Genomic DNA, 25,111 nt, shown 5'->3' with positions numbered 1-25,111 from the left:
ATAAAATTTACCTGTATCTAGTGTCTACACAAAACTATAGTAATTCATTATTTCAAACTTATGTGCAATTCCAAATTTGCATTCAAGTATGTAATCATAGAATGCATTCTTGCATTCTTTTATCTTTCCTTGATTTTTAAAAAGTATACATAAATCAATATGCAAATCCTAATGAGTGTTTATTAATGATTTTTATGGCTTCAAACCATTAGAAAATAATCAAGAAATACTGTTAATATAAATTCATTGTATTATACTTTGACTTGATCTTGATCCTGATTTTGTTACTCATGACTTTTCCACCAATACCAATTTTTCCACTTCATTTCTCATTTAAGCTGATATCATTGTGCTCTAACGAGTTTTTCATCAATTATTATTTTAGCTCTTATGCTTGACAAAAAAAAAAAAAACAATGTTACAAAATACTGTCATTGAAACACATTATATATGTTTGAAATACATTATTTCGCATTGATTAGTTGGGTTTGTTTAATTAGACAATGAATAAATTAACTAGCGTCGTAAAAGTAATAGTTGGCGTTTATTTTCAAAGTCTTGAAAATATTTTTTGAAAAATTTTCAGCCCTACATCATTTCTAGAGCTTTTTTTTACTTTCCAGAAAATGAAAAGTACCTTTTGAGTAACTTAATCTTTTTACAAAACTTGAAAAACATATTTTTTAATGATGTTGAGGTTGCAAAAGAAATCGACAATTTTTCAATATTTGCAATATTGAAAATAGTTTTTCAGAAAAATAAAAAAAATCCACTATGTTTAATATAAGAGGAAATTTTAATTAATGCCACATCAACTGTCGGTCCTGATATTTATTTCAATTATCTTTATGATGGAATGTGATGTGAGAAAGATTTTGATAACTAAAATGTCGAAATACTCAGAGTTAATCATTTCACATATATTGCGATATGATAATACTTTTTATCCAAATGTTTAATATTTTTTCGCTTGCTCATGTTCAGAACTTCAAATTAATTGAACTTTCATTAATTATTTTTATATGTAGTCCTTCCCTAGTTTAATAGGAGAAAAATTGCATTCCAATTTTCAATATTTATGACATGATTTATAAGTGTCTAACTTTGAATCTAGAAGTTAATTATATCTGTTAACATATAGCTCAAAGGAATTGATAAAGTATTACTTCGATAAGTTAAAAGTGTTAAACAAATTGGAACAACAAAGTCATAATCATATTATCTCATCTCATAAATGCAAAGTCCGAAGATTCAATATAACCAAATACTATTATTAGAGTGAAACTAAGAAGGTTGTGACAATGTGACCTATACACAACTTCTTCTTTGATTCAGAAACAGAATCTCTCAACAATACTCAATCCTAGGTAACAAAAATTGTTTCCCTAATTGAAAATTAAAAAGAAAAGAAAAAAAACTTCAAACTTATTAAGGAGGGGGGATAAAAGATTTAAAAAAGAGCCCATCTGGCTGCAATTGAAAATAGGATTTCATTTGTTCATGCCAGTGGCATTTTTAACTGCATCAGCTGCCCCTTGTGCCTTGGCCTGCATTTGTTGTCCCGCCTACAAAATGTCAACCAAGTATAACACATTATGTTTTGGTCTTATAAATAGCAAAGAGTATAGGAATTAGACTTAGAGTGATGTGTATATATATCTATGGAACAACAAATATATAATGGAATATCAATGGCCAAACCTCTTGCATTGTTTCCTTGGCAGACTGTGCAGCATTGGCAGCCTTGTCCATCATCTGGTTACCCTTTTCCTGTCGCATAACAACATATATCACGTTTTATCAGTGGCAGAGCTACATAGTCCGAATAGGACATATTCAGCTTATTTGAAAATTGTAATGCAAATAGGCAAAAAGTAGTTTTCTTTATATACACATAAATTGTTGACTCCTTTTGACATGAGGAAAACTTTAGTGTAGCCAGGAAGGTGACTCGACTGTTGCTTTATGTCGCAGTATCGAGTCCATAAGGCATTCTTGCTTTTTTTTCTTTTTCATATGCACTTATTATAATATTCGACTTATCTGTGAGCATGTTAAAGGAAAAATGAATGCGCAAGTAATTATCGCATATATATCGATTACCTGGGCTTGGCCCTTGGCTTGGCCAGCTTGGTAGCTTACATTCTGAGAGTTATTCATGATTTTGTGATTATTAAAAATGAGCAACTACTGTTACAAACTCAGAGAAATCAAACTAATTTTGGAATTGCTTGTTGATGTGTTGTTTTAAGAAGAATGTGGTATTTATAGATCTTGAAACACATTCAATGCTTGACATTTGTTGAAGTAAGACACATTCTAGGCCTCAATATGGGGAAGAAGTTACACAAAGATAGTCTTTTAAAGGTTCAAAAACAAAAATGAAAAGGCAGATTCTTAAAACTCGGAATACGGTTCTAATCTTTAAAGTTAAAGCATATTTTACTCTAATTTTATATACCATAAAAATTATATTCAAATAAGTATACCCAGTTCTAACACTCTACTACCTTAAGAAAAAGATTCAAATAAGTATGCTTAGTTATAACACTCTACTATACTATGACTAAAGTGTGTCTAAATGCCAATTATATTTTGCAAGCTATGTATTATAATACTATTGCATTTGAATTTGAAGAATTAAGTATATGTACTCGAACTATTGTGAAAACTATGGAGTATCACTTAATAGAAGTCATTAACTTATCACTTAATGGAAGTCATTAACTTACACGTATTGGAAGGATTCTATAATAATATCTCCCAAGACTGGGATAACCAAATGTAACTCTGATGACGTAATGGTGTTTCTAGAGGAAATATTAATGACTTCTTGTAAGTGTAGCATATTGGGGAAGGCATATACATTCAACAATCATGTTATATGTATTTCATACTTGGGTCGACCTGAATGTATATGTTGTAATTAACTTTATGATTCTCAAACACTATGTCATGCAAGAAATAAAAATTCCATGGGATATAATAAAAATTGAGCATATATATATCCATTCATTTGAGAGTATCAATTGGTCGAAGTAGTACATGTACATAATGATCCAACTTGCGGATTTGTTTGACCAATTATGAAATTGATGGATCCTGATGTTTAAAATTTCAAATCAATTAAACTTTGATACTTCAATTACTGATGTCTCAAAGAGAAATGTGCTGCTCCTGCTTTGAGCATGTTGATTCTGATTCATTAGGAGTGAGAATGTATTGTCTCTGTAACTCTGTTGAAGATGAATGTTTCATTTTTTTTTTATTGCGTTTAAAGTTATATCTGCTGGTACTAGCTATCACTCTATTGGGTCATGGCAGGAATTCTTTGAACCTAGGTACCTAAGTAGCATCTTCCATCATCTGATGCCAACAGACAAATACAGAGGTCAATAGATAGAAACCATTTTACACAGGAATTAAGATTCCATTACATGACAACTATGAAATATGGATAATCTTTAAAAATCAAGGCACCACTACTACACGAGCCTACCACCAGAACTGATATTTATCGCGGCAACATCCCTCAAACAAATAAGTGAAAGCTAACCTATGGAGTCTCCAAAAACTTATATAACACACATCTCCAAACGCATCATTAGACCTCAGCTTCCTAAACCCTGTGGGGGGACACGGACAGGGGCAGGCGATGGGACATCAGTTTTTAACTTATACCTCCTTTTTTCCGGCAATCATCAGTTCATGTGCCAACTACCCAGGAAGCACTCAAAAAGACAGAATTGATGAACAATTTTTGTTTGAATACCCATGGATGTGCCTTTCCAAGACCAATGAAATATCGTATCATAATTCTGCAAAGAAATTGTTCGAAGTCCCAGGATCTTGCCCTTTCTTTACATTTTTCTTCTTGCTCCCTGTAGAAAGAGCAATATATAAGAAGTTAAGGGGTAGGCTACCTTTTTTTTTATAACGTAGAGGGACAAACAACATGGCAAAGGAAGCAAAAGAGGGGGAGCGAGGGACGGTTGAGAGTAATTTTGATTGTGTTCTGGTGATTCACCAAGTACCTGACAAGATTCTACCATTATATAGTCAATAAATCTAATAAACCATGTTACTGAGGCCGCCTCAGTAACATGATGTAAGATTTAGTACAGGCCATTGCAAGCATGGCAGTTTTCTCGCCCCTTGCACCAATTAACTGAATTTGGTTACCAGGCAAGAAACATTGAGAAGCAATTCCTTGTTCTCAGATTTTTCACAGAGAATAAATGAAGCCCTAAAACATATTTCTCCAATACTAGGGACGCATCTATAAGTTTCACATCCTCTATACGTCACCGCTAGAACAGCAATGGATCAAAAATACTGAAAATGACATTAGTCAATGTACTAATAATTGACTATCCACTAACCAAACAATAAAGACTCTAAAAGAGGTGCACTCGTGCCTTCACACTCTAAATCCTTTAAATATTTATTGATAATCAGTATGAACAATGTGAAATGGAAGTCTTCTTCGAATACATTAATGAAACGATGATAATATCCCTAATGGTTCCAACAAACACCAGAACACAAGGAAGCTGGTACCTGATCTAAAATTTGAAAGAAATTTGACATTTTAAGATATATTCTTTTATTTGAAATAGAAAGAAAAAGAAATGATGAAACCAGATGAGCCAAGCCCGATAGTGTAGCACAGATGAGACTCTACTAGTTTACAAGAAAATGGCCCATATAAAAACGTTGACAAGGGATTTATATAAAATCTTTGGGAAGTAAACTCATTAATAAGTTGGGAATCTCAGGACCTTCGATCTCTATACCTTGTATCTACCACATTCAAATATGATAATGACATCCTTTTCTCCATTCAGAAATGTGAAAGATTGTATACCTTTGGAAGATTTTGGAATATTATCAACATCCATCCCATCCGTATCACTATCTTCAGCAGTTGAATCATTCTTTGCACCATCCTCAGAATCTTGCAGCAACTCATTCAGATCCCAAAACTAGGTAATATGAAAAAGGAGGGATATAGATATTAGCGGTCCATTTCCAACATTCACAATCTTCTTGAAAATTTCAAAGGAACTACTGTAGGGGGTAACATAGATATTTACGGACTTTCAATAAGTTGTCATGTGATGCACTTCCAAGATACTTTCTATCATGAGAAAAGGCTGCAACATGACAAGGTACCACAAATAGGAAAATGTCAATATAAGTATGACATTTTGACTGCAAAATATACAGATTCAGCCATCACAAATAGACTGCAAAATGCCAAAATTTCAACTTAAAGTCGTACCAAGACGTTCAACAGGGTATTCTGAATGCTCGGCAATTGGCTGAATAATCTTGTTCGGTAAAATGCCAACCAGACTACACCAAGAAGAAGCATTGGTTCAAGGAAAATAGAATCTCATTTGTCAAATGAAAAATCTAGTCTTATACCACAGTAGAGAGTTCTCTCACCTGATAAGTCCATTCTCAGACCCAGTTATTACTCTATCTTCGTCAAGCTTATCCAGAAGAAAAAGAACATTTTGAACTTTCAATGTATGATTATCAAGCTAATTTCAAGCTTTAATCATTGGGAAAAGAAAATTACAGTAGACAGACACCCTTATCAACAAAAAATCATAATAGACACTTACTTTCAGTAATGCATCTATAGAGTTCGGTGATGGATCAACAAAGCGATCACTGAAAATGACAAGAAGTGGAATATATTGGAATCACCTCCTGACAAGAAGTTCAAGCAGCGAAAATGGGAATAGGAGACATACCTGCAATCTTTAAAGAATCCCCATGAATACAGTAACAGAGTTCCAGATTGAGTACCACATATTACTTTTCTACCATTCTGATGACAAAAATGGGAACAGTATTATTAGTCCACCAAAAGAGTTTGAAGCATGTCTAGAGACGATATTATATGGATAAAAATTGACCAGAAAATCTAAAGAAGAAACAATGTAAGATGAAAACAACTCTCTAAAGACATTTCTTCGAAGCTGAACAAGAGAAGGTGTAAAAGAAAAAGGCATCATTACATGTAGACGATTAAAATCTTACCTTCATAATTACCACAGAGAGCAGCTCCTCTTCAGAAAATTCAGAGCGAGTTTGGATCTGAAATTGAGATGTATCAACTTTTAAAGTGAGGGGAACTAATGTCGAAATGATAGTCTTTTTTTTATTTTAAGAGCGACCAAAACAATTACATTACCTTACTGCTCCTTAAATTGCAAACAGAAAGTGACCCGTCGCCACTACAGAGAAAAGGAAGATTCGCAATTCAGATAATTACACTGAGTTCTTAACTTAAACTCCATGACACTGAGCTGCTTAAGCTGAGCCAGACTTAGCAGCATAAGAACCCAAAAGTAACAAAATAAAGAGAGAGTCCCGGTGCACTAAGCTCCCGCAATGCGCGGGGTCCGGGAAGGGCCGGACCATAAGGGTCTATTGTACGCAGCCTTACCTTGCATTTCTGCAAGAGGTTGTTTCCACGGCTCGAACCCGTGACCTCCTGGTCACATGGCAGCAACTTTACCAGTTACGCCAAGGCTCCCCTTCAAAATAAAGAGAGAGTATATATCATTTTCATGACGTAAAAGAAAAACATTCTCAAGTTTTTGGTGGTTTAGAATACAAACCCTAGAGTTTGGAAAAATGCAGCACGCTGCTAAATAAATAATGGAGCACTTGTACTCTAACTCTAAACCATGGATAACCAATTCAAATAAATCTTAATAAACTATGACTGTGTTTCAAATGCATCAAGTAAACGGTACATCAGCAACCCCTTTCATCTTTTGAGAATAATAGTAAACAAGATGTCCAGGATGATAGAGCAACAAAAACCAGTGCAAGAAACTGTCTAAAAATCAGATTAATGTACACAGAAAATAGAATTGGCAACAGCAAGACTCCTGATTTTCATTTCATCGCTTTAGAAAGGTCAACTGCCGTGTTATCTTCTGAACCAACAAAAGATTTGCAAATTCATTCCAACTTGCACATAAAGAGTTAGATTTAGTCCCTGTGTAGTACATTCCAGTAATTACAAATGTGACTAACTTAGCAAATCTACATACTCAAATTCAAAGGTAAAACCAGAAAAAGAGTCACATACAGCCATTTCCAAGTAAGGATGATGAGAAGTCAACAAGATGGTGGGGCGGGGATGACAGCTTTGAGTGCCTCGTCTCACCTTTAACAGGGGATCCCACTTAAAAACATTTTACAATCACCGAGCAGCACGTGCATTCTTTTGAGCGACAGAGAGTGAATTATGTACCTTGTTTCCAATAGTTTCATGGAATCAGCTGCAAAGGTTATGTCTGAAATGTATTCTTCATGAGCATTAAAAGTATTGGAGCACGAGCGTTGTCTGGTATCCCATACCTGCAAGATAGTAGTTTGGAAAGGCTAACTAAAACTTAATTGAACTCTACGGGTATGGTGCTTCAAACACCATGCAACAGAATTATCTTAAACAAGAGAAGGGGACCCGAGGGAAGGGGCACAATTAGGCACACATGGCGTGATGGAGATGCAACTAATGTGATCAGTTTCATGGAAAAAAGTATCAACATCATCAATGGTTTAGCAGAAGTTTAACATCAAATGATTCAAGTCTCTGTTAGTCCCAAGTCGGCTAAAGCAAACATTTTACTGATTGCAATGTTGACGAGGCATTCAGAAAGCCCAATGAAGCTCTAAATTGTAATAAGTAGCATTACAGCATAAACATTTGTGTTTTTGTTCATCTTCATAATCCAACCACAGAATTAAAGAAAAATGAAAAAAGCAAGAATGATCAACAGTGCTCATGAACTGAAGGAGCAATTTTTTTCTGAAGAACGTGAAGGAGCAATATTTAGACACGAACTATATTGAGAGATAAGGCACTAAGGCTTGAACACTTCAATGTTTTGTTACTTCCTAAAAATTCCTCTTCAAAGAATAAGAAAATTTATGGTCCCATGCACCGGGTTCGCAAGGTTGCTGACAGAACAAAGTAAATTATGATGATGGAATCCAGAAAATACAAAAGGCACACCAAATTTTGCTACTTCCGTATTTTTTTAAATAACGGTGGTGTCCGGTCAACCTTGTGTACAATGTACACCTCAAAGCTGTTGCTACTTCCTATCAATAGTAAATGAAGCAATCTAAAATAGTGTAATGAAAAAAACAAAGATTATCAAGCACGGTACAATTTAAATGATAGAATGTTGACTACTAGGGATCTAGTAGCTCAGTTGGTTGGCTACCTGAACTTTCACCTGAGGGTTCGAATCCCCACGTTGTAATCCCCTCCCCATTTCCCCGACCCCCTATGTAATAAAAACAATTTTAAAAAAAAATAGAATGTTGACTACTTCACTAGTAACTTCAAGAATCAAAATTTGAAGATACAACCAAAAGGATTTATATCTTCAGATCATCCAATTAACTTAGCCTTCTTTTGTCAGGAAAAAAAATCAATACATCAACTTCACCTTAATGCACCCTTCATCGTCTCCAGAAGCAATAGTTGACTCCATCATATTAACAACGGAAAAGGCTCAAATATGCCATCCAACTATCAGAAATGGCTCATTTATGCCACTCATCAATAGTTTGACTCATTTATGCCATCGCCCATTACCAAATGACTCATCCATGCCATATTTCATTAAAGCTGGTTTTACAATACCATATATGACGAGTGGCCTCCAACTAGATTATGGTTGTGGGTGGGTAAAGTGTATGGATCGGATTTTTTATTAATTCAGTATTTAAAATTGGGTTGGTTTAATTAAACGATGTAGACCTCTAATTGGAGCCATGTGTCATATCTGGTATCATAAAACTGGCGTTAATAAAAAATGGCATGGATGAGTCATTTTGGTAACGGGCGATGGCATAAATGAGTCAAACTATTGATGAGTGGCATAAATGAGCCATTTCCTATAGTTCGATGGCATAAATGAGCCAAACTATTGACGAGTGGCATAAATGAGCCATTTCCGATAGTTGGATGGCATATTTGAGCCTTTTTCGTATTAACAATTCGATTAACAGCAGCCCTGAATCAAAAGTGACACTTGTGTGAGAACCTCTAAAGAGCAATATTTAAATAAACGCCTAAATCAAAGCTGTTACATGTCATCACTAACACTTCATTTATAGCACTCAGCCACTCACCCATGGCAATTCTCCAGGCGAACAATTTCTGAGCCGGTTTCAACGTCCGTTGCAAGAATAGAACAATCCAGAGACCCCATCACAATTGCTGTATCCATATTCAATTTAAGAAGAAGCAAATCAAAGTAGAAATTAACCACTACATTGAAACAAAAAAAAAACCAGAAATTAACGGAAACAATAGAACCAAAGAAAAATCTAGCCAAGAGGACATTTTCCCCCTAATAGAAAACCTTGGTCTTCTGTTTAAGTCAATCAGAGTTATCTAGTTCATTTTAGTGTTGGTTCATGTCCAACTTATAGAGGGTGTCAATTTGCACAAGTCATTGGCAAGTAAATAATTTAACCAACAAGAAACAGAAACATGTATATTCGAATTACAAGCAACTAAAAGAGAACAGCATGGTATGTTTGGATATATTACCACGGCCCTCGTTGATAAACCGAACAGCTCTACATGATTCACTATGAGCTTTAACTTCCAACAACCTATTATTAATCAAACCAAAAAATAAAACAAATTTGCACAATTCAGAACAAATCATTAACCAAAACCATCCAACGATGAACTGAAAGAACCAAAAGAAAGTAAATTTACAATACTTTTGAGCCAGAGAATCAGCATTGTAACTGTACCTGCGTGATACAAATAAATTTCTTTAATTCCTTTTGTTTTTTTGAAGCAGCCCCGCATACCCAAGCCAATCAAACAATAAACTACTCCATCCGTCCCAATTTATTTGGCAATTTTTCACTTCCCGAAAATCAAAATTGACTAATCTTTGAAGCTAAATTGGATTGGATCAACTCAATATTCTAAAACTAGACACAATAAGTAGTATAAGTTGGAATTTTTCTCACGTCAATATGATAAAGAAAATGCTTTAAAAAGGAAAGTGCCATGTAAATTGGAACAGAGGGAGTATAACTCAATGTTAAACTAGTTAAGTCTATATGAATCATCTATTTCCCAAAGAATAATAAAATTTATTGGACTATTTTATTCCAGGTCTTGAAAAGAAAAAGAATGGTGAAGTGAAGTTACAAGAGGAGGTCACCAGTGATGAGAGCAGCAGCAACAAGGTGGTCAGATGGATGAAAATCAATGTCAAATGGAAGCTTTCCAAGGTCTATCTCCATATTTACTGCTTCACAAGGGTTTTAGCCTTAAACCCTGGTCAAACTAGTTTACTATTACTTTTTGACTTATCCTATGCTTTTGGGAAAATAAAAAATGTTTAATTACTTTTTGACTTATCTATCCATTTGAGAAAATAAAAAGAAATGCTTATAAGTAAAGTGCTTATGAGCCTATGTATTGTATCGTACTATTAGTTTAAATATAATATTTATTTTGATTGTTATTTAAATTTTAATGTATCGTATCATTAATTTCATCGTTACGTAATAACGAAAAATCTCATTTTATGTAATGATCGATTTGGTATTATCACGTCTTTACCTTATTTTTTTTCTCATTTTTATTATCTACTAATTCTTTTTATCATTTACCCTACCTTTTTATGGTAGCTCTACCTCCTATCCTTTTTTTTCTTGCAGGTTTATCCTTCAAATTACTAATGAATGATATTATGTAAAGACGGAAACGATAAAATCTGTCCAAATATTGTATTAATCAAACAATACAATACGATACAATACAACACAACACGATACATTATGAAACAATATGTAACAACCATCCAAACAGAGTTAAGTCAAAACTCACGATTTTATCATTCTAACTCACTGTTTTACAGCTTACAAGTGTTTTAGATTTAACCAATATCTTTACTATTCTATCTCTAATATTATTTTGTGTTACTCAAATACCCTTGCTGAAATGGAAACCCAACTCTCCCTTTTCACTTGTCTTAAAATCCAACTACTCTGCTGGCTACTATCAATAAACAATTAAGAAATTGAAACTCTTCTACATCAAAAGCAATCAAACTTGGATGAGAAAGCTTTCTCTATTATACTAGACGCCCTATGCCCGTGTTGCGCACGGGCCCAACACTTTAGATTATAGTGCATTTATTTGTATGTAGTTGTTTTTTAATAGTGATAATATATATATATATATATATATAAAGTATACATTATGTTCAAAACACGATTAATATAACATTGTAGTTTGTGTTCCGTATCTAAAATTTTATTATATTAATGTTCGCTATGAACACAAAATCAACAAATTTATTAATATTTTTTAAAAGAGAAGACTTGTTTAAAAGGAAACTATTTTCTTCTCTTTGAGATAAAACAATAGCAATATTTAAGCATCAGTTGACACTTTCAATTTTAATTTGATTAACTTAAAGGTGTAAAATACTTATTATTTTTTATCAAATTTTGATTTGGACAATTCTAATTCAAATTATTAAATTAATTTTACATGTTTAAAACGAAACAAAGTAGAAATTGATTTTTTATTTAAACTAAGGAATACTATTTTTTAATTTTTAGTAAATATTCTCGGTTTAGCTCATTTTACTTGTCATGTTGTCTTTTGCATGGTTTTTTAAGAAAACGTCGATTAGAATTATAATTTGACTAATTTACCTTATTCATTATTTGATCTGCATTTGGTATATTTTTTTTTATGACATTAATTTCTTTTCACATTTATTAGAGTAAGAATAAAAATAAAAAAGTAATTAAATTCTATCTTATTTTAAAATATAAATATTTTAAGTATATTTATTTTAGTAAACATAACAAATAAATGACATGGCGGAATAGCAAATACAACAGTTTAATATCTAGATTAGATCTCAGGCTAATATAAAAAAAAAAAAAAAAATTGTATGGTTTGACTACTTAACCTTTTGAAGAAAAGCAATTTCATGGATTGACACGCACGTGGTAATGAATTCATCATTATTAACTTAATGAGATACATTGAAAATTACATGAATATTATTTGATTTTTTAATAGGGGGTGCACTTTTTTTTTTTGACATTATTAATTTGCACTATTTTTATGCATATATATATATATACTATGTTCAAAACACGCACTTTTTTTTTACATTATTTTTTTTTAATATGGGGTTCACTTTTTTTTTTATATATATATTGCTTGATGTCGTTTAGTATGGGGTGCACTTTTTTGTTTTTGGACATTATTAGTTTGTACTATTTTTATGCATATAATATATATACATATACTATGTTCAAAACACGATTACTATAACATTGTAGTTTGTGCTCCGTATCTAAAATTTTATTATATTAGTGTTTGCTATGAATATAAAGTCTGCACTTTTTTTTAAAACATTATATTTTTTTAGTATGGGGTTCACTTTTTTTTCTTTTTTGATATTGCTTTATTTTGATAATATGGGGTCCACTTTTTTTCCCCCATGAGTTTGGAGATGGTGAGTTCCATTTCCCCCATGAGTTTGGAGATGGACATTATTAGTTTGCACTATTTTTATGAATATATATATATATATATATATATATATATATATATATATATATATATATATATATATATATATATATATATATATATTATGTTCAAAACACGATTAATATAACATTATAGTTCGTGCTCCGTATCTAAAACTTTATTATATTAGTGTTTGCTATTAATACAAAGTCTGCACTTTTTTTTGACATTGTTTGTTTTTTTAATATGAGATTCACTTTTTTTTTTATATTGCTTGATTTTGTCAATATGAGATACTATGTTCAAAGCACGATTAATATAACATTGTAGTTTGTGCTCCGTATCTAAAACTTTATTATATTAGTGTTTGTTACGAATACAAAGTCTGCACTCTTTTTGTAACGACCCGACTAGGGGCCGTGACGGGTACCCGGGGCTAACGACCGAGCACCACTCGTTCTACTACTTATCATGCTCATTAGACGCTCTTTTATCAATTTCGTACTCAAATTATAAGAAAATCATCTTTCATTTAAAAATATAAATACCATTATATACATAAGCCTTCTGGCCATCAAAATAATATATATGTATAAAGATAGTAGCAACCTCGTGAGACCATATAACCCACACTGCGTATCTACGAGCCTCTACTGGAGTGCTAGTCATAAGGACGGGACAAGACCCCGTCGTGCCCAAAATATACGAATATACACAAAAGAAATAATCATATGCACCTCCGAAACAATGGAGTGCTCTCAAATCAGCTACTAGCCCCTACGAGTCTGGATCAAGCTCACCTCCCTGTCTACCTGTGGGCATGAACACAGCGTCCGAAGAAAACGGACGTCAGTACGAATATTGTACTGAGTATGAGAGGCATAAACAGTAACAATATATCAATGAAATATGAAGGCATCAATGAGATAAGGAAGCATCAAGAAAGAGCAATTTGTACTGGCTATCAAATATAACTGAAATAATGCATGCTGACTTACTCATAATCATTATCATGTCATGTATGTATACATATATAAGCTACCCGTCCATATAGGTACGGTGTGATAATGTATAAGCTGCCCGTCCATGTAGGAGCGGTGTGATAATCATAGCTTGCGTCCAGGCCTCCTGCGTCCGGGGTATAAGCTGCCCAAGAAATACTATTCTTCCATTTTGCTTTACTTCAAACAAATCTCTAGTTTGCTATTGCCCGGAGGAAACAAACGTGGTATAACCTTTACGTTATTCTTGAGGAAAATTATACTTTTCTTTCTCCAAAAACAGAAACACACGTCGCTGCCATAATATGAGATTTTCGTTGCTACTTATTGTGAAAAAAAAACAAGCTGCGTACCACTTCCCTACGTGACTATGTAATATAAAATGAAAGTTGCATGCCACTTCCCTACGTGACTATGTAATATAAAATGAAAGTTGCTATATTAGAAGTGAGGAAAAAGAAATCAGATCTCAAGTGTGTATATCCTTTCTTTTATTCTCTTGGAACATAAGGGATATCATTTCCTATCTCTTGGCTCTATCGCATGATCTAGAGTAGGAGGGAAAGGTAACATCCTAAATGTCCTGTAGCTTCTTGTTTATAAATGTGGCGCGCAACACACCATAAACAAGACTCTACTAGACATGGCTCGTAGACACTTCCTAGGACTGAACTGCTCTGATATCACTTTAATTAATTACTTTGTTAAAATACCCTTTAGTCGTATAAAATTAGAACAAGTCATGTTAGCAACGTTGCACAAATATTGCACACGTTTTTCTTTTGATCTGAATGAAATGAAAGCTCAACTCTTTTCATCATTCCTTCACCGTGGGGCCCAACTACCTTTTCCATGTGTTATTATCTTGGAAACTCATCAGAATGCTTCCACTTATATGTCAATGAGTCATATTTTCTTTTTCTTGGCATGGCCCCACGTGGCCACACTAGGATAGTGTTTATCCCTTTTTTTTTTTGGTTCGGTAGATTTATTTAATTGGTACCCACTCACAATCCAACATTTGGTAATTTACCCGCATAATTAATCTCTTGATCTCAATCCATTTAAATAGTGCTTATATATTTATTATACCCGTGTGCATAGCACTTGTTCATAACCTCACTTGCCACACATAAAATATTATTTGTAATCATTATCGCCACTCTTTTCCATCTTAAATCATTTCGGGACTTCATTCCTCGTATACACCGAGTTCTTGATTTTCATGCTTGACTATGACCAAATCTTACAGTCGGTACAATTTGCTCATGCTGGACGGTTCGATTTCCTAGTCCAAAAATACAGGATATTATAGCTTGGACTGTATTTCAGTTAAATAAATTTTGAACCTCGACGAAACTTATTTTCTTAGCTTTGTTTAACTTCTAATATTTATAACACATCTATACCATCAATACCGCCTATAAGGTTGAGGGATAACCTCGCTTCCGTTACTAATGTCATTTAACTCGCACGCTTCCCGACGCACGAAAATACGGGATGTAACATTCTTCCCCCCTTTAGAACATTCGTCCTCGAATGTTAAACTAGTCCTGTATAAGTATACTGGATATGGTGACCTTATGAAGAATCAGTTACTCTTCTATCATGTCATGTCTCTCCTTGCTTAACTTAATACCATTCTCCACTTGACACCGATTAATATTTGATTTCCAAAGAAGGTAGTCATAATTTAGATACTTCTGTAATTGACTGCAACTTACTGTGTCCATCTACGCTTGAAGCTTAAGTTGGTTTTTTTTTTTTTTATGTTATGGAGTCATATTTTAAGTAACACTTCTTAACCTTTTACCCTTTCTGGTCAATCTTATCCTTAATACCTCACAAGCTGTCATATCAATACATTCATATTCGTCACAATTCTTCTTTGTCTGTACTCTTGTCTCAATCATACTATTACTTCTTCTAACTATAAACTCATCGTAATTTATCCCTGCTTATTAATTCAGTTGATACCTCAATATAACACTCTATTAAAATTTACCAACCTTTTTTAAATCATCTCTTATTATCACAAGCCCTTCCAAATTGTCCTAGCATTTCTTTTTACCATATCGATATCGACCTCATAATTACTATTACCATCAATTCAACGGTTAACTTTTTTTTTTTTGAAGTCAGCCATACTCGCAACTTAGTCAAATCTTATCATTACTGTTGACATGACCTTTCAAGACCTTTTACGAACCTATATCTCATTCTCCTTTATTTCTAGGAAAAATTCGGCAGAGTTTCCTCTGTATTTCTTACTATCCCAAAACCTGCACGCAGGAAATACCCACAATGCCTCACAGGGCCAGTATATATATGTATATATATATCATATCATAGCCACACAGGGCTCCCAATATCAACAACCGTATATAAAAAAATGATGAACTTACCCCGTATGTCCAACTCAAACTGTACCCGTTATACTTTTCTGTCTACTTTCCCTTTTAAATCTTTAGCGACATTTCAATCATACATGCAACATTCGCACCATATCTAACATATACCCTGCTTACTTATCTTTTTACTAATTCCTTCAGCTTCTTCTGTTCACACTTTATAACTGAACTTATCATCAATATATATACATTCAATCCATTTTCTTACTATATTCACAATTACTAACCTTGATGATGACCAGTCGCCATTCTGTGTATAAATTTCTGATAACGTAACCTCAATGAAATATTAGCCTCTGTAACTTCCAGTAGCATTATTTACCTTCACTTGTAGACACCACTCTCCTGCTGAAATCAAAGGTCAGTGACATCCGATAAAATTGGAATGATACAGAGAAGATTAGCATGGCCCCTGCGCAAGGATGACACGCACAAATTGAGAAATGGTTCAATTTTTTTCTTCTGTCACGACCCGACTAGGGGCCGTGACGGGTACCCGGGGCTAACCACCGAGCACCACTTGTTCTACTACTTATCATGCTCATTAGATGCTCTTTTATCAATTTCGTACTCAAATTATAAGAAAATCATCTTTCATTTAAAAATATAAATACCATTATATACATAAGCCTTCTGGCCATCAAAATAATATATATGTATAAAGATAGTAGCAACCTCGTGAGACCATATAACCCACACTGCGTATCTACGAGCCTCTACTGGAGTGCTAGTCATAAGGACGGGACAAGACCCCGTCGTGCCCAAAATATACGAATATACACAAAAGAAATAATCATAAGCACCTCCAGAACAATGGAGTGCTCTCAAATCAGCTACTAGCCCCTACGAGTCTGGATCAAGCTCACCTCCCTGTCTACCTGTGGGCATGAACACAACGTCCGAAGAAAACGGACGTCAGTACGAATATTGTACTGAGTATGAGAGGCATAAACAGTAACAATATATCAATGAAATATGAAGGCATCAATGAGATAAGGAGGCATCAAGAAAGAGCAATTTGTACTGGCTATCAAATATAACTGAAATAATGCATGCTGACTTACTCATAATCATTATCATGTCATGTATGTATACATATATAATCTGCCCGTCCATATAGGTACGGTGTGATAATGTACAACCTGTCCGTCCATGTAGGAGCGATGTGATAATCATAGCCTGCGTCCAGGCCTCCCGCGTCCGGGGTATAAGCTGCCCACTATAGTGGTGTGCACATCTACGTGCCTGCCCGGCCGACTATAGCGCGGCGCGGTGTGAGAAAATACATACATATATATATAAAGCATGCATAAGAGCCCAATCAAAAGCCATAACTATATCGGAGTGACGTAAGGTCGGTGGCTTCCGACGTCATTATGGAACATTCATTGACATCCTGCCTCACCTTGAAGGAATTAGCATATAAGGTGAGTGTAAGCAATAAATAGCATCATTAACATCATAGGATCATCACAACATGAGTATTGGGATTTCTATACTTTACTCATTACCTTGTGTGGCTAATTATGGACATAGACTCATATTTTCCGGAACTTAAGGGAACTCATGGATAAAAAGAGAGTCAAGCTATAAGACTCATGCCATAGAAAGAAAGGACTAGCCTCACATACCTTGAACTCTATCTAATGTCCAACGTCTACTTCTCGAGCTCGCAGGTCTAAAATTAAGATAACATAGGCCACAGTTAGATTATCCACATCACTTACTAACCAATCCAAGTACGAATGAAACTTAACAAAATTTGGGCAGCATTTCCCCTGCAAACTTAATAATCCTCGAAATTCCAATTTAGCCAAACATCAATCAAAGTACCAACAACAACAATACCAACAATTTCATATCAAACTAGAATTAAATCCATCCTTAAATTATTTCCAAAACAGCCCAATATTCATTCGGATGCCAATGCTTGTATATACTTCTTTATTTTCGTATATCCATAATATAATAACGACAACAACTACAGCCAATCTCACGATATTCCCGTACACCAAACAATTCAACCACCAAACAGTCCACATGATAACAATAACAATTTATCCAATTTCCTGCAATCAATTTAGTAATTCCCGTCTTACAATTTAACTATGAATGGGTTGAATTTAAATATACTGAGGAGAGGAGGATTCTTACCTTGTATGCCAAGAAATACTATTCTTCCATTTTGCTTTACTTCAAACAAATCTCTGGCTTGCTATTGCCCGGAGGAAACAAACGTGGTATAACCTTTACGTTATTCTTGAGGAAAATTATACTTTTCTTTCTCCAAAAACAGAAACACACGTCGCTGCCATAATATGAGATTTTCGTTGCTACTTATTGTGAAAAAAAAAAACAAGCTGCATACCACTTCCCTACGTGACTATGTAATATAAAATGAAAGTTGTTATATTAGAAGTGAGGAAAAAGAAATCAGATCTCAAGTGTGTATATCCTTTCCTTTATTCTCTTGGAACATAAGGGATATCATTTCCTATCTCTTGGCTCTATCGCATGATCTAGAGTAAGAGGGAAAGGTAACATCCTAAATGTCTTGTAGCTTCCTGTTTATAAATGTGGCGCGCAACACACCATAAACAAGACTCTACTAGACACGGCTCGTACACACTTCCTAGGATTGAACTGCTCTGATACCACTTCAATTAATTACTTTGTTAAAATACCCTTTATCCGTATAAAATTAGAACAAGTCATGTTAGCAACGTTGCACAAATATTGCACACGTTTTTCTTTTGATCTGAATGAAATGAAAGCTCAACTCTTTTCATCATTCCTTCACCGTGGGGCCCAACTACCTTTTCCATGTGTTATTACCTTGGAAACTCATCAGAATGCTTCCACTTATATGTCAATGAGTCATATTTTCTTTTTCTTGGCATGACCCCACGTGGCCACACTAGGATAGTGTTTATCCCTTTTTTTTTTTGGTTCGGTAGATTTATTTAATTGGTACCCACTCACAATCCAACACTTGGTAATTTACCCGCATAATTAATCTCTTGATCTCAATCCATTTAAATAGTGCTTATATATTTATTATACCCGTGTGCATAGCACTTGTTCAGAACCTCACTTGCCACACATAAAATATTATTTGTAATCATTATCGCCACTCTTTTCCATCTTAAATCATTTCGGGACTTCATTCCTCGTATACACCGAGTTCTTGATTTTCATACTTGACTATGACCAAATCTTACAGTCGGTACAATTTGCTCATGCTGGACGGTTCGATTTCCTAGTCCAAAAATACAGGATACTATAGCTTGGACTGTATTTCATTTAAATAAATTTAGAACCTCGACGAAACTTATTTTCTTAGCTTTGTTTAACTTCTAATATTTATAACACATTTGTACCATCAATACCGCCTATAAGGTTGAGGGATAATCTCGCTTCCGTTACTAATGTCATTTAACTCGCACGCTTCCCAACGCACGAAAATACGGGATGTAACACTTTTTTTTGACATTGTTTATTTTTTTAATATGGGATTCACATTTTTTTTATATTGCTTGATTTTGTTAATATGGAGTCCACCTTTTTTTTCCCGTGAGTTTGGAGATGGTGGGTTCCACTTTATTTACTTTTTTTTTTAATATTGGTTGGTGTTTTTTTTTTTTTTTTTTAATATTGGTTGGTGTTTAATATGGGGATCACACTTTTTTTTAAATGCTTAATTGGTTGGTGTTTTTTTGAAATTTTTTAATATTGGTTGGTGTTTAATATGGGGACCACACTTTTTTTTTAAAGTATTTTAAGTATGTTGCTGTACAATAATTTCATTTGCTCCTACTAATGGGTTAATACGTATGTGGCAATAAATCCATCATTATTGATGTAATTGTTTGATTTTCTAAGCACTTTTGTATTTTAAGTATGTTGCTGTACAATAATTCTATTTGCTCCCTCTAATGGGTTGATACGCATGTGACAATGAATTCATCAGGCTATATGGGCCCATAACTTTTTTTTTCAAAAATTGGAAAACGGATATATATATAAGTATTTCAAGTATGTTGCTGTACAATAATTTCATTTGCTCCACTAATGGGTTGATACGCATGTGGCAATAAATCCATCATTATTGATTTAATTGTTTGATTTTCTAAGCATTTTTGTATTTTAAGTATGTTGCTGTACAATAATTTCATTTGCTCCCTCTAATTGGTTAATACGCATGTGGCGATGAATCCATCATTATTGATTTAATTGTTTGATTTTCTAAGCACTTTTTTTTAACATTGTTTGTTTTTTTTAATATGGGATTCACTTTTTTTTTTAATATTGCTTGATTTTGTTAATATGTGATCCACTTTTTTTTTTCCCGTGAGTTTGGATGTGGTGGGTTTCACTTTTTTTTTTCTTTTTTTTATTACTGGTTGGTGTTTAATATGTGATCCACTTTTTTTTCCCGTGAGTTTGGATGTGGTGCGTTCTATTTTTTTTATTTTTTATTACTGCTTGGTGTTTAATATGGGTCCACATTTTTTTTTAAAATATTAGTAGTTGTTTAAAATATGTGGGCCACATTTTTTTTTTAACTATTAGTAGTTGCTTTTAAATATTAGTAGTTTATTAAAATATGTGGGCCTACAGTTTTTTTTTTAAATATTAGTAGTTGTTGTTTAAAATATGTGGGCCCACAATTATTTTTTGGGCCCACAAACGGATGACGTATTACTGGTTGGTGTTTAATATGGGATCCATTTTTTTTTTCCCGTGAGTTTGAATGTGGTGGGTTTCACTTTTTTTTTTTTTTTTATTACTCCTTGGTGTTTAATATGGGCCCACAATTTTAAAAAAAATATTAATAGTTGTTTAAAATATGTGGGCCACAATTTTTTTTTTAACTATTAGTAGTTGTTTTTAAATATTGGCAAACTTACAGGAATGACTACCTTATTATAGGTTCTTACCATTAGTAACTACCATTTTATTTATTACATTTCGTAGCTATCTTTTTAGTTAATTACCGTATGTATTGCGTGTATTTTACAGTATAGTAAATAGACTCAGAAGCTGTAACCAGTAAAACAGATCCCTTAGAAATAGGCATTTAATTTGGTCTTAAATGGGAAAATATATTTCATAATAATATCTTTCATAATCTACTCCACAAAATTAGCTTCAATTTCCATATTCTTCACGATTCTCCTTCTCTCCACTCATCTTTTTCAAATGCAACGTAAAATTCAAAAATTCAAACCAGTCAACTACAGAGCAAAAACAGCAAAACAACAAAATACCATCATTCTAATGGTAATTCGAAAGTACCTTTTTTTTTTTTTTAATAAAAACACTGAAAATGTATTTCAGATTGGCATTGGTTTTTGTAGTTTTTTTTACTTTTTATTTGTCAAACCTTGCTAAGTTCCTTCGTCTTTGAATTCCTCTTCAGTGATGAGCTTCAAATAAATGTTATATGTTCGGTAAAAAACTAAATGTAGTATCTTTGTGTTGTATGTTTGTTGGGTATTTGACCAGTGATGAAGTGTGTGTTGAAAACACATACATTCTGTTTTCGTATTTATGTAGTTTGTTTCAATTTGTGAATACACAAATCTTGGTGTTTTTGCTGTGTTGTTGTTTTCCCATCCCAAATACATTAATAAATACGATGTCTTTGTATGTATTTTTGTATTTGAGACAGTGTGTTGTATATCTCTTACGTTTGTCACGAGTGTTAATGTATTTGGAATACTGTATAGAATGGATTGCTGTATATATAATTCTGTAGGTTATATGTATTTGGTAGACTGTTCCTTGTGTTCATTATGATATGAACTGGTGTGTTCGAAACTATGTGCGTATTTGATAAACACAGTTTCTGCTTCAAGTATCTTTCAAGATGTGTATATATGGCTGTGTGTATTTATGTATCTGAGATAGTGTTTTCATAAGCTAACTCAGATACATAAATGTTAATGTATTTGAAAATATGTATGTAGTAGGTTTGTGTATTTAATTTTGTATATTATTTTATAATGTATTTCAAGTTGTATTCAATCTCAACTAATTCATTCATTTTGAGTACAAGAATGTCCAGTATATCGTCGTTGATAAGACACTCAAGTAATTGGAACAATGAAAACTGCTATGTGAATTTCAAAATCGATGCAGTGGCGTTTAAAGAATATTCGACATATATTGATTTATTACAAGCAGTTGCAACTCAGCTGAATATAGACATGCAACTGAAAAACATATACATCAAATATATAGTTGAAGGTAACGATACGCCAATGGAAATACATAATGATATGAGTGTTAGGGTGTATGTGGAATTGAAGAAAGACAACAAACAGTTAGCGATGTATCCTTTGTGCATAACTACAACTGATAAAAGCGTTGATACTTGTGTATCTGGTAAAAGTTGTATTGAAGGAGGATTTTTGCAAATTGGTTACATAAAACAAACAAATGCTATGGAAACAGTAGTGAGTGGAGACTTAGCTTCTTCAAGTTGTGGTAATGCCATTGTTGTGTTCGAAAACGACACAAATCTGGTTATATCAGATAAGAACCAAAAAGAGGTTGTTGTTGATCAAGTTTACAAGGACAAAGATACATTGAAGGCTGTTATGGCGAATTATGCAATTTCCAACAGGTTCAATTTTCGTGCTGAGAGGTCAAATGCGATAAGGTGTGTTTAATTGTTTTGAACTATTATATTTTAAATTTAATGTAGTTATCTGATATATTGTCAACTAATGTATTTGTTTTCATGTTTGTATTTGAAGCTATACACTAGTATGTGTGTCTGAAGAGTGTGATTGGAAATTTAGGGCATCGAGCGTTGGTAAATCAGAAATGTTCAGGGTTAGGGATTTTCATGACAAACATACATGTTCGCTAAAAGATAAGGTGTATTCACAACGCAATGCGACAAGTTGGTTTATAGGTGGAATTGTAAAACCAAAAGTAGCCAACCATAAGAGGAAATACACACCTAATGATATAGCGGAGGATGTAAGAAATGATCTTGGAATGGATGTGTCCTATATGGTTGCTTGGCGGGCTAAGGAAAAAGCAATGAAGGATTTAATAGGTGAACCATCGGATTCTTACAAAAAATTACCTGGGTACCTATACATCTTGGATAAAACGTATCCAGGTTCACATATAAGAATGCGAAAATCTGACGAAAACGAGTTTCTGTATCTCTTTATAGCATTGTATGCATTTATCAAAGGGTTTGATTGTTGTAGGCCAATTGTTGTAGTTGACGGGAGCCACCTCAAAACAGCATACAACGGAACGTTCGTTTCAGCAAGCACGTTAGACGGTGCAGGTAAGTCAAATACACGGTTCAGCTTGATTATACTAAAGAATGAATATGTAGAACTAATTGTTTTTAATTGCCGCGGTTTGTGCAGGTAATATACTTCCTTTAGCATATGGTGTGATAGATTCAGAAAATGACAGGTCTTGGACGTGGTTCTTTGAGCGATTCAGGGAAGCGTATGGTGTGAGAGAGAACATATGTATTGTTTCCGATAGGCATGAAAGCATAAACAAAGTTGTTTCTAGAATCTATCCGAATGTGCCGCATTATGCATGCATATGGCATCTTTGGGGTAACGTATGTAAGAAGTATAAGAAGAGCCATGATGTGTTGAGTCCTGTGTTTTATGCAATGGCAAAAGCGTACATGCAGGAAGATTTTGATGAGCTTATGGGCAAAGTTGAGAAGGCAGATTTTCGGGTGGCAGAGTATTTGGAATTGGCTGGAAGAGAGAAGTGGGCTAAAGTGTATGCAACTGCTAACCGAGGGTGGACAATGACTTCAAACATAGCAGAGTGTATTAATCATCACCTTGTAGCAGCAAGAGAGCTTCCTATATTTGATTTTCTAGAAGAAGTGAGGAAGATGTTTGGAAGATGGAATTATAATAACCGGAAAAATGGTACATACACGTTCACAACACTCGGTAAAAAGTTTCAGGAGATGTTGTCAATAAATGAGTATCTATGTTTACGTATGACGGTATGTTTCTTTTCAAATTGCTTAAGTATGTTCGATTGAGATTCATTTATGTTCGTTGTAGTTGATATAGTTATCATATGGAATCTGTGAGATCTTTGTGAAAATGATAACATGTATTTATTAGTTGAATAAGTATTTTGATTCTATTACATTACTGTATTTGTTGTATTTAATTATATGCAGTCTGGATATGTGTGTCAAATATTTTCACATATTTGGTGTATGTGACTAGATTGATCAAATACAATTAGTCAGCTATGAATAATAATTAGCAATATGTTTATGACTATAATGGTTTAATCTTTGCAATCATGAACTTATGTGTTTTTGATGTATCTGAAGTATGTTTTTGTTGATTTTGACTGATATGTTGTAGGCCGAACCATCAACCGAATACTTGTACACGGTATATGATGCAGGAAGGTGTTTCATCGTTAACTTGGACAACAAAACGTGCAGTTGTCGGATGTTTCAAATAGACGAAATTCCATGCCCACATGCATGGGCTGTCATTAAGAAGAAAAATCTAATGGCTGATTATTACTGTTCCGAATTGTTCAAACCGCACACCGTGGTGAAGACGTGTGATGTCGCCGTGGATCCTCTCCCTGACGAGCGGGAATGGAAGATTCCAACATACATATCAGAGGATGTTGTTTTGCCACCAAGATACAAGAGACCTCCTGGTAGGCCGAAGAAAAAGCGTGATAAGCCATTATTTGAATTGCTTCTTGAAAAAAAGAGACATGCTTGCAGTACTTGTGGACAGACTGGACACAATAGACGATCTTGTAGTAATGCTCCTAGAAGGAAATAATTATTTTTTTGTTTGTAGAAGTTTAGATTTGTTAGACTAAATACACTGTTGGTTTGCATTTTTTTTTTTTGAATGAAAAATGAAATCTGTTTCACGTACTACTTGTGTGATATCTTCATTTAGAATTGTATTGAATAGTTATCTTTAAATTCATTCACAAATGAATATAAAAGGCAGCATCAGTTCTTTTAAAAAAAATAGTTACTATATTTTAATATGTAATAATGGTGCCAAAATACATCAAATATATATAATGTAGAAAGTGTATCTGACTCTGCCATCTTAATAAGTTGC

At 33.7% G+C, this 25,111-nt stretch overlaps 3 protein-coding genes and 1 non-coding gene across 4 annotated transcripts; 2 read left to right on the top strand and 2 right to left on the bottom strand.

Moving 5' to 3' along the window:
- Positions 1–1,191: 1,191 nt before the first annotated feature.
- On the bottom strand, positions 1,192–2,257 carry LOC132623257 (stress-induced protein KIN2). The gene is made up of 3 exons (XM_060337990.1): positions 2,104–2,257; positions 1,702–1,770; positions 1,192–1,565 (listed from the first exon to the last, which is right to left on the bottom strand). Exons 1-3 carry the CDS (start codon positions 2,158–2,160, stop codon positions 1,491–1,493), a joined length of 201 nt encoding a protein of 66 aa, XP_060193973.1. The 5' UTR covers positions 2,161–2,257; the 3' UTR covers positions 1,192–1,490.
- Positions 2,258–3,106: 849 nt separating this feature from the next.
- On the bottom strand, positions 3,107–10,371 carry LOC132624855 (WD repeat-containing protein 55-like). Its single transcript, XM_060339589.1, has 16 exons — positions 10,223–10,371; positions 9,781–9,813; positions 9,602–9,666; positions 9,178–9,265; positions 9,026–9,059; positions 8,490–8,528; positions 7,283–7,389; positions 6,209–6,251; positions 6,055–6,111; positions 5,766–5,842; positions 5,634–5,682; positions 5,452–5,498; positions 5,285–5,358; positions 5,101–5,156; positions 4,868–4,985; positions 3,107–3,881 (listed from the first exon to the last, which is right to left on the bottom strand). The coding sequence occupies exons 1-16, from the start codon at positions 10,315–10,317 to the stop codon at positions 3,811–3,813; spliced, it is 1,053 nt and encodes a 350-aa protein (XP_060195572.1). The 5' UTR covers positions 10,318–10,371; the 3' UTR covers positions 3,107–3,810.
- A 5,978-nt stretch (positions 10,372–16,349) lies between these two features.
- LOC132625282 (U6 spliceosomal RNA) lies at positions 16,350–16,447 on the top strand. Its single transcript, XR_009576724.1, has one exon. It is a non-coding gene; the product is annotated as a U6 spliceosomal RNA (small nuclear RNA).
- A 7,217-nt stretch (positions 16,448–23,664) lies between these two features.
- Positions 23,665–24,817, top strand: LOC132624732 (uncharacterized). Its single transcript, XM_060339463.1, has 2 exons — positions 23,665–24,000; positions 24,377–24,817. Exons 1-2 carry the CDS (start codon positions 23,665–23,667, stop codon positions 24,815–24,817), a joined length of 777 nt encoding a protein of 258 aa, XP_060195446.1.
- The last annotated feature ends 294 nt before the right edge of the window (positions 24,818–25,111 follow it).

This window comes from Lycium barbarum, chromosome 12 (assembly GCF_019175385.1).
Source record: "Lycium barbarum isolate Lr01 chromosome 12, ASM1917538v2, whole genome shotgun sequence".
Classification (NCBI taxonomy): domain Eukaryota; kingdom Viridiplantae; phylum Streptophyta; class Magnoliopsida; order Solanales; family Solanaceae; genus Lycium; species Lycium barbarum.
This window is presented reverse-complemented; position numbering and strand designations above follow the sequence as displayed.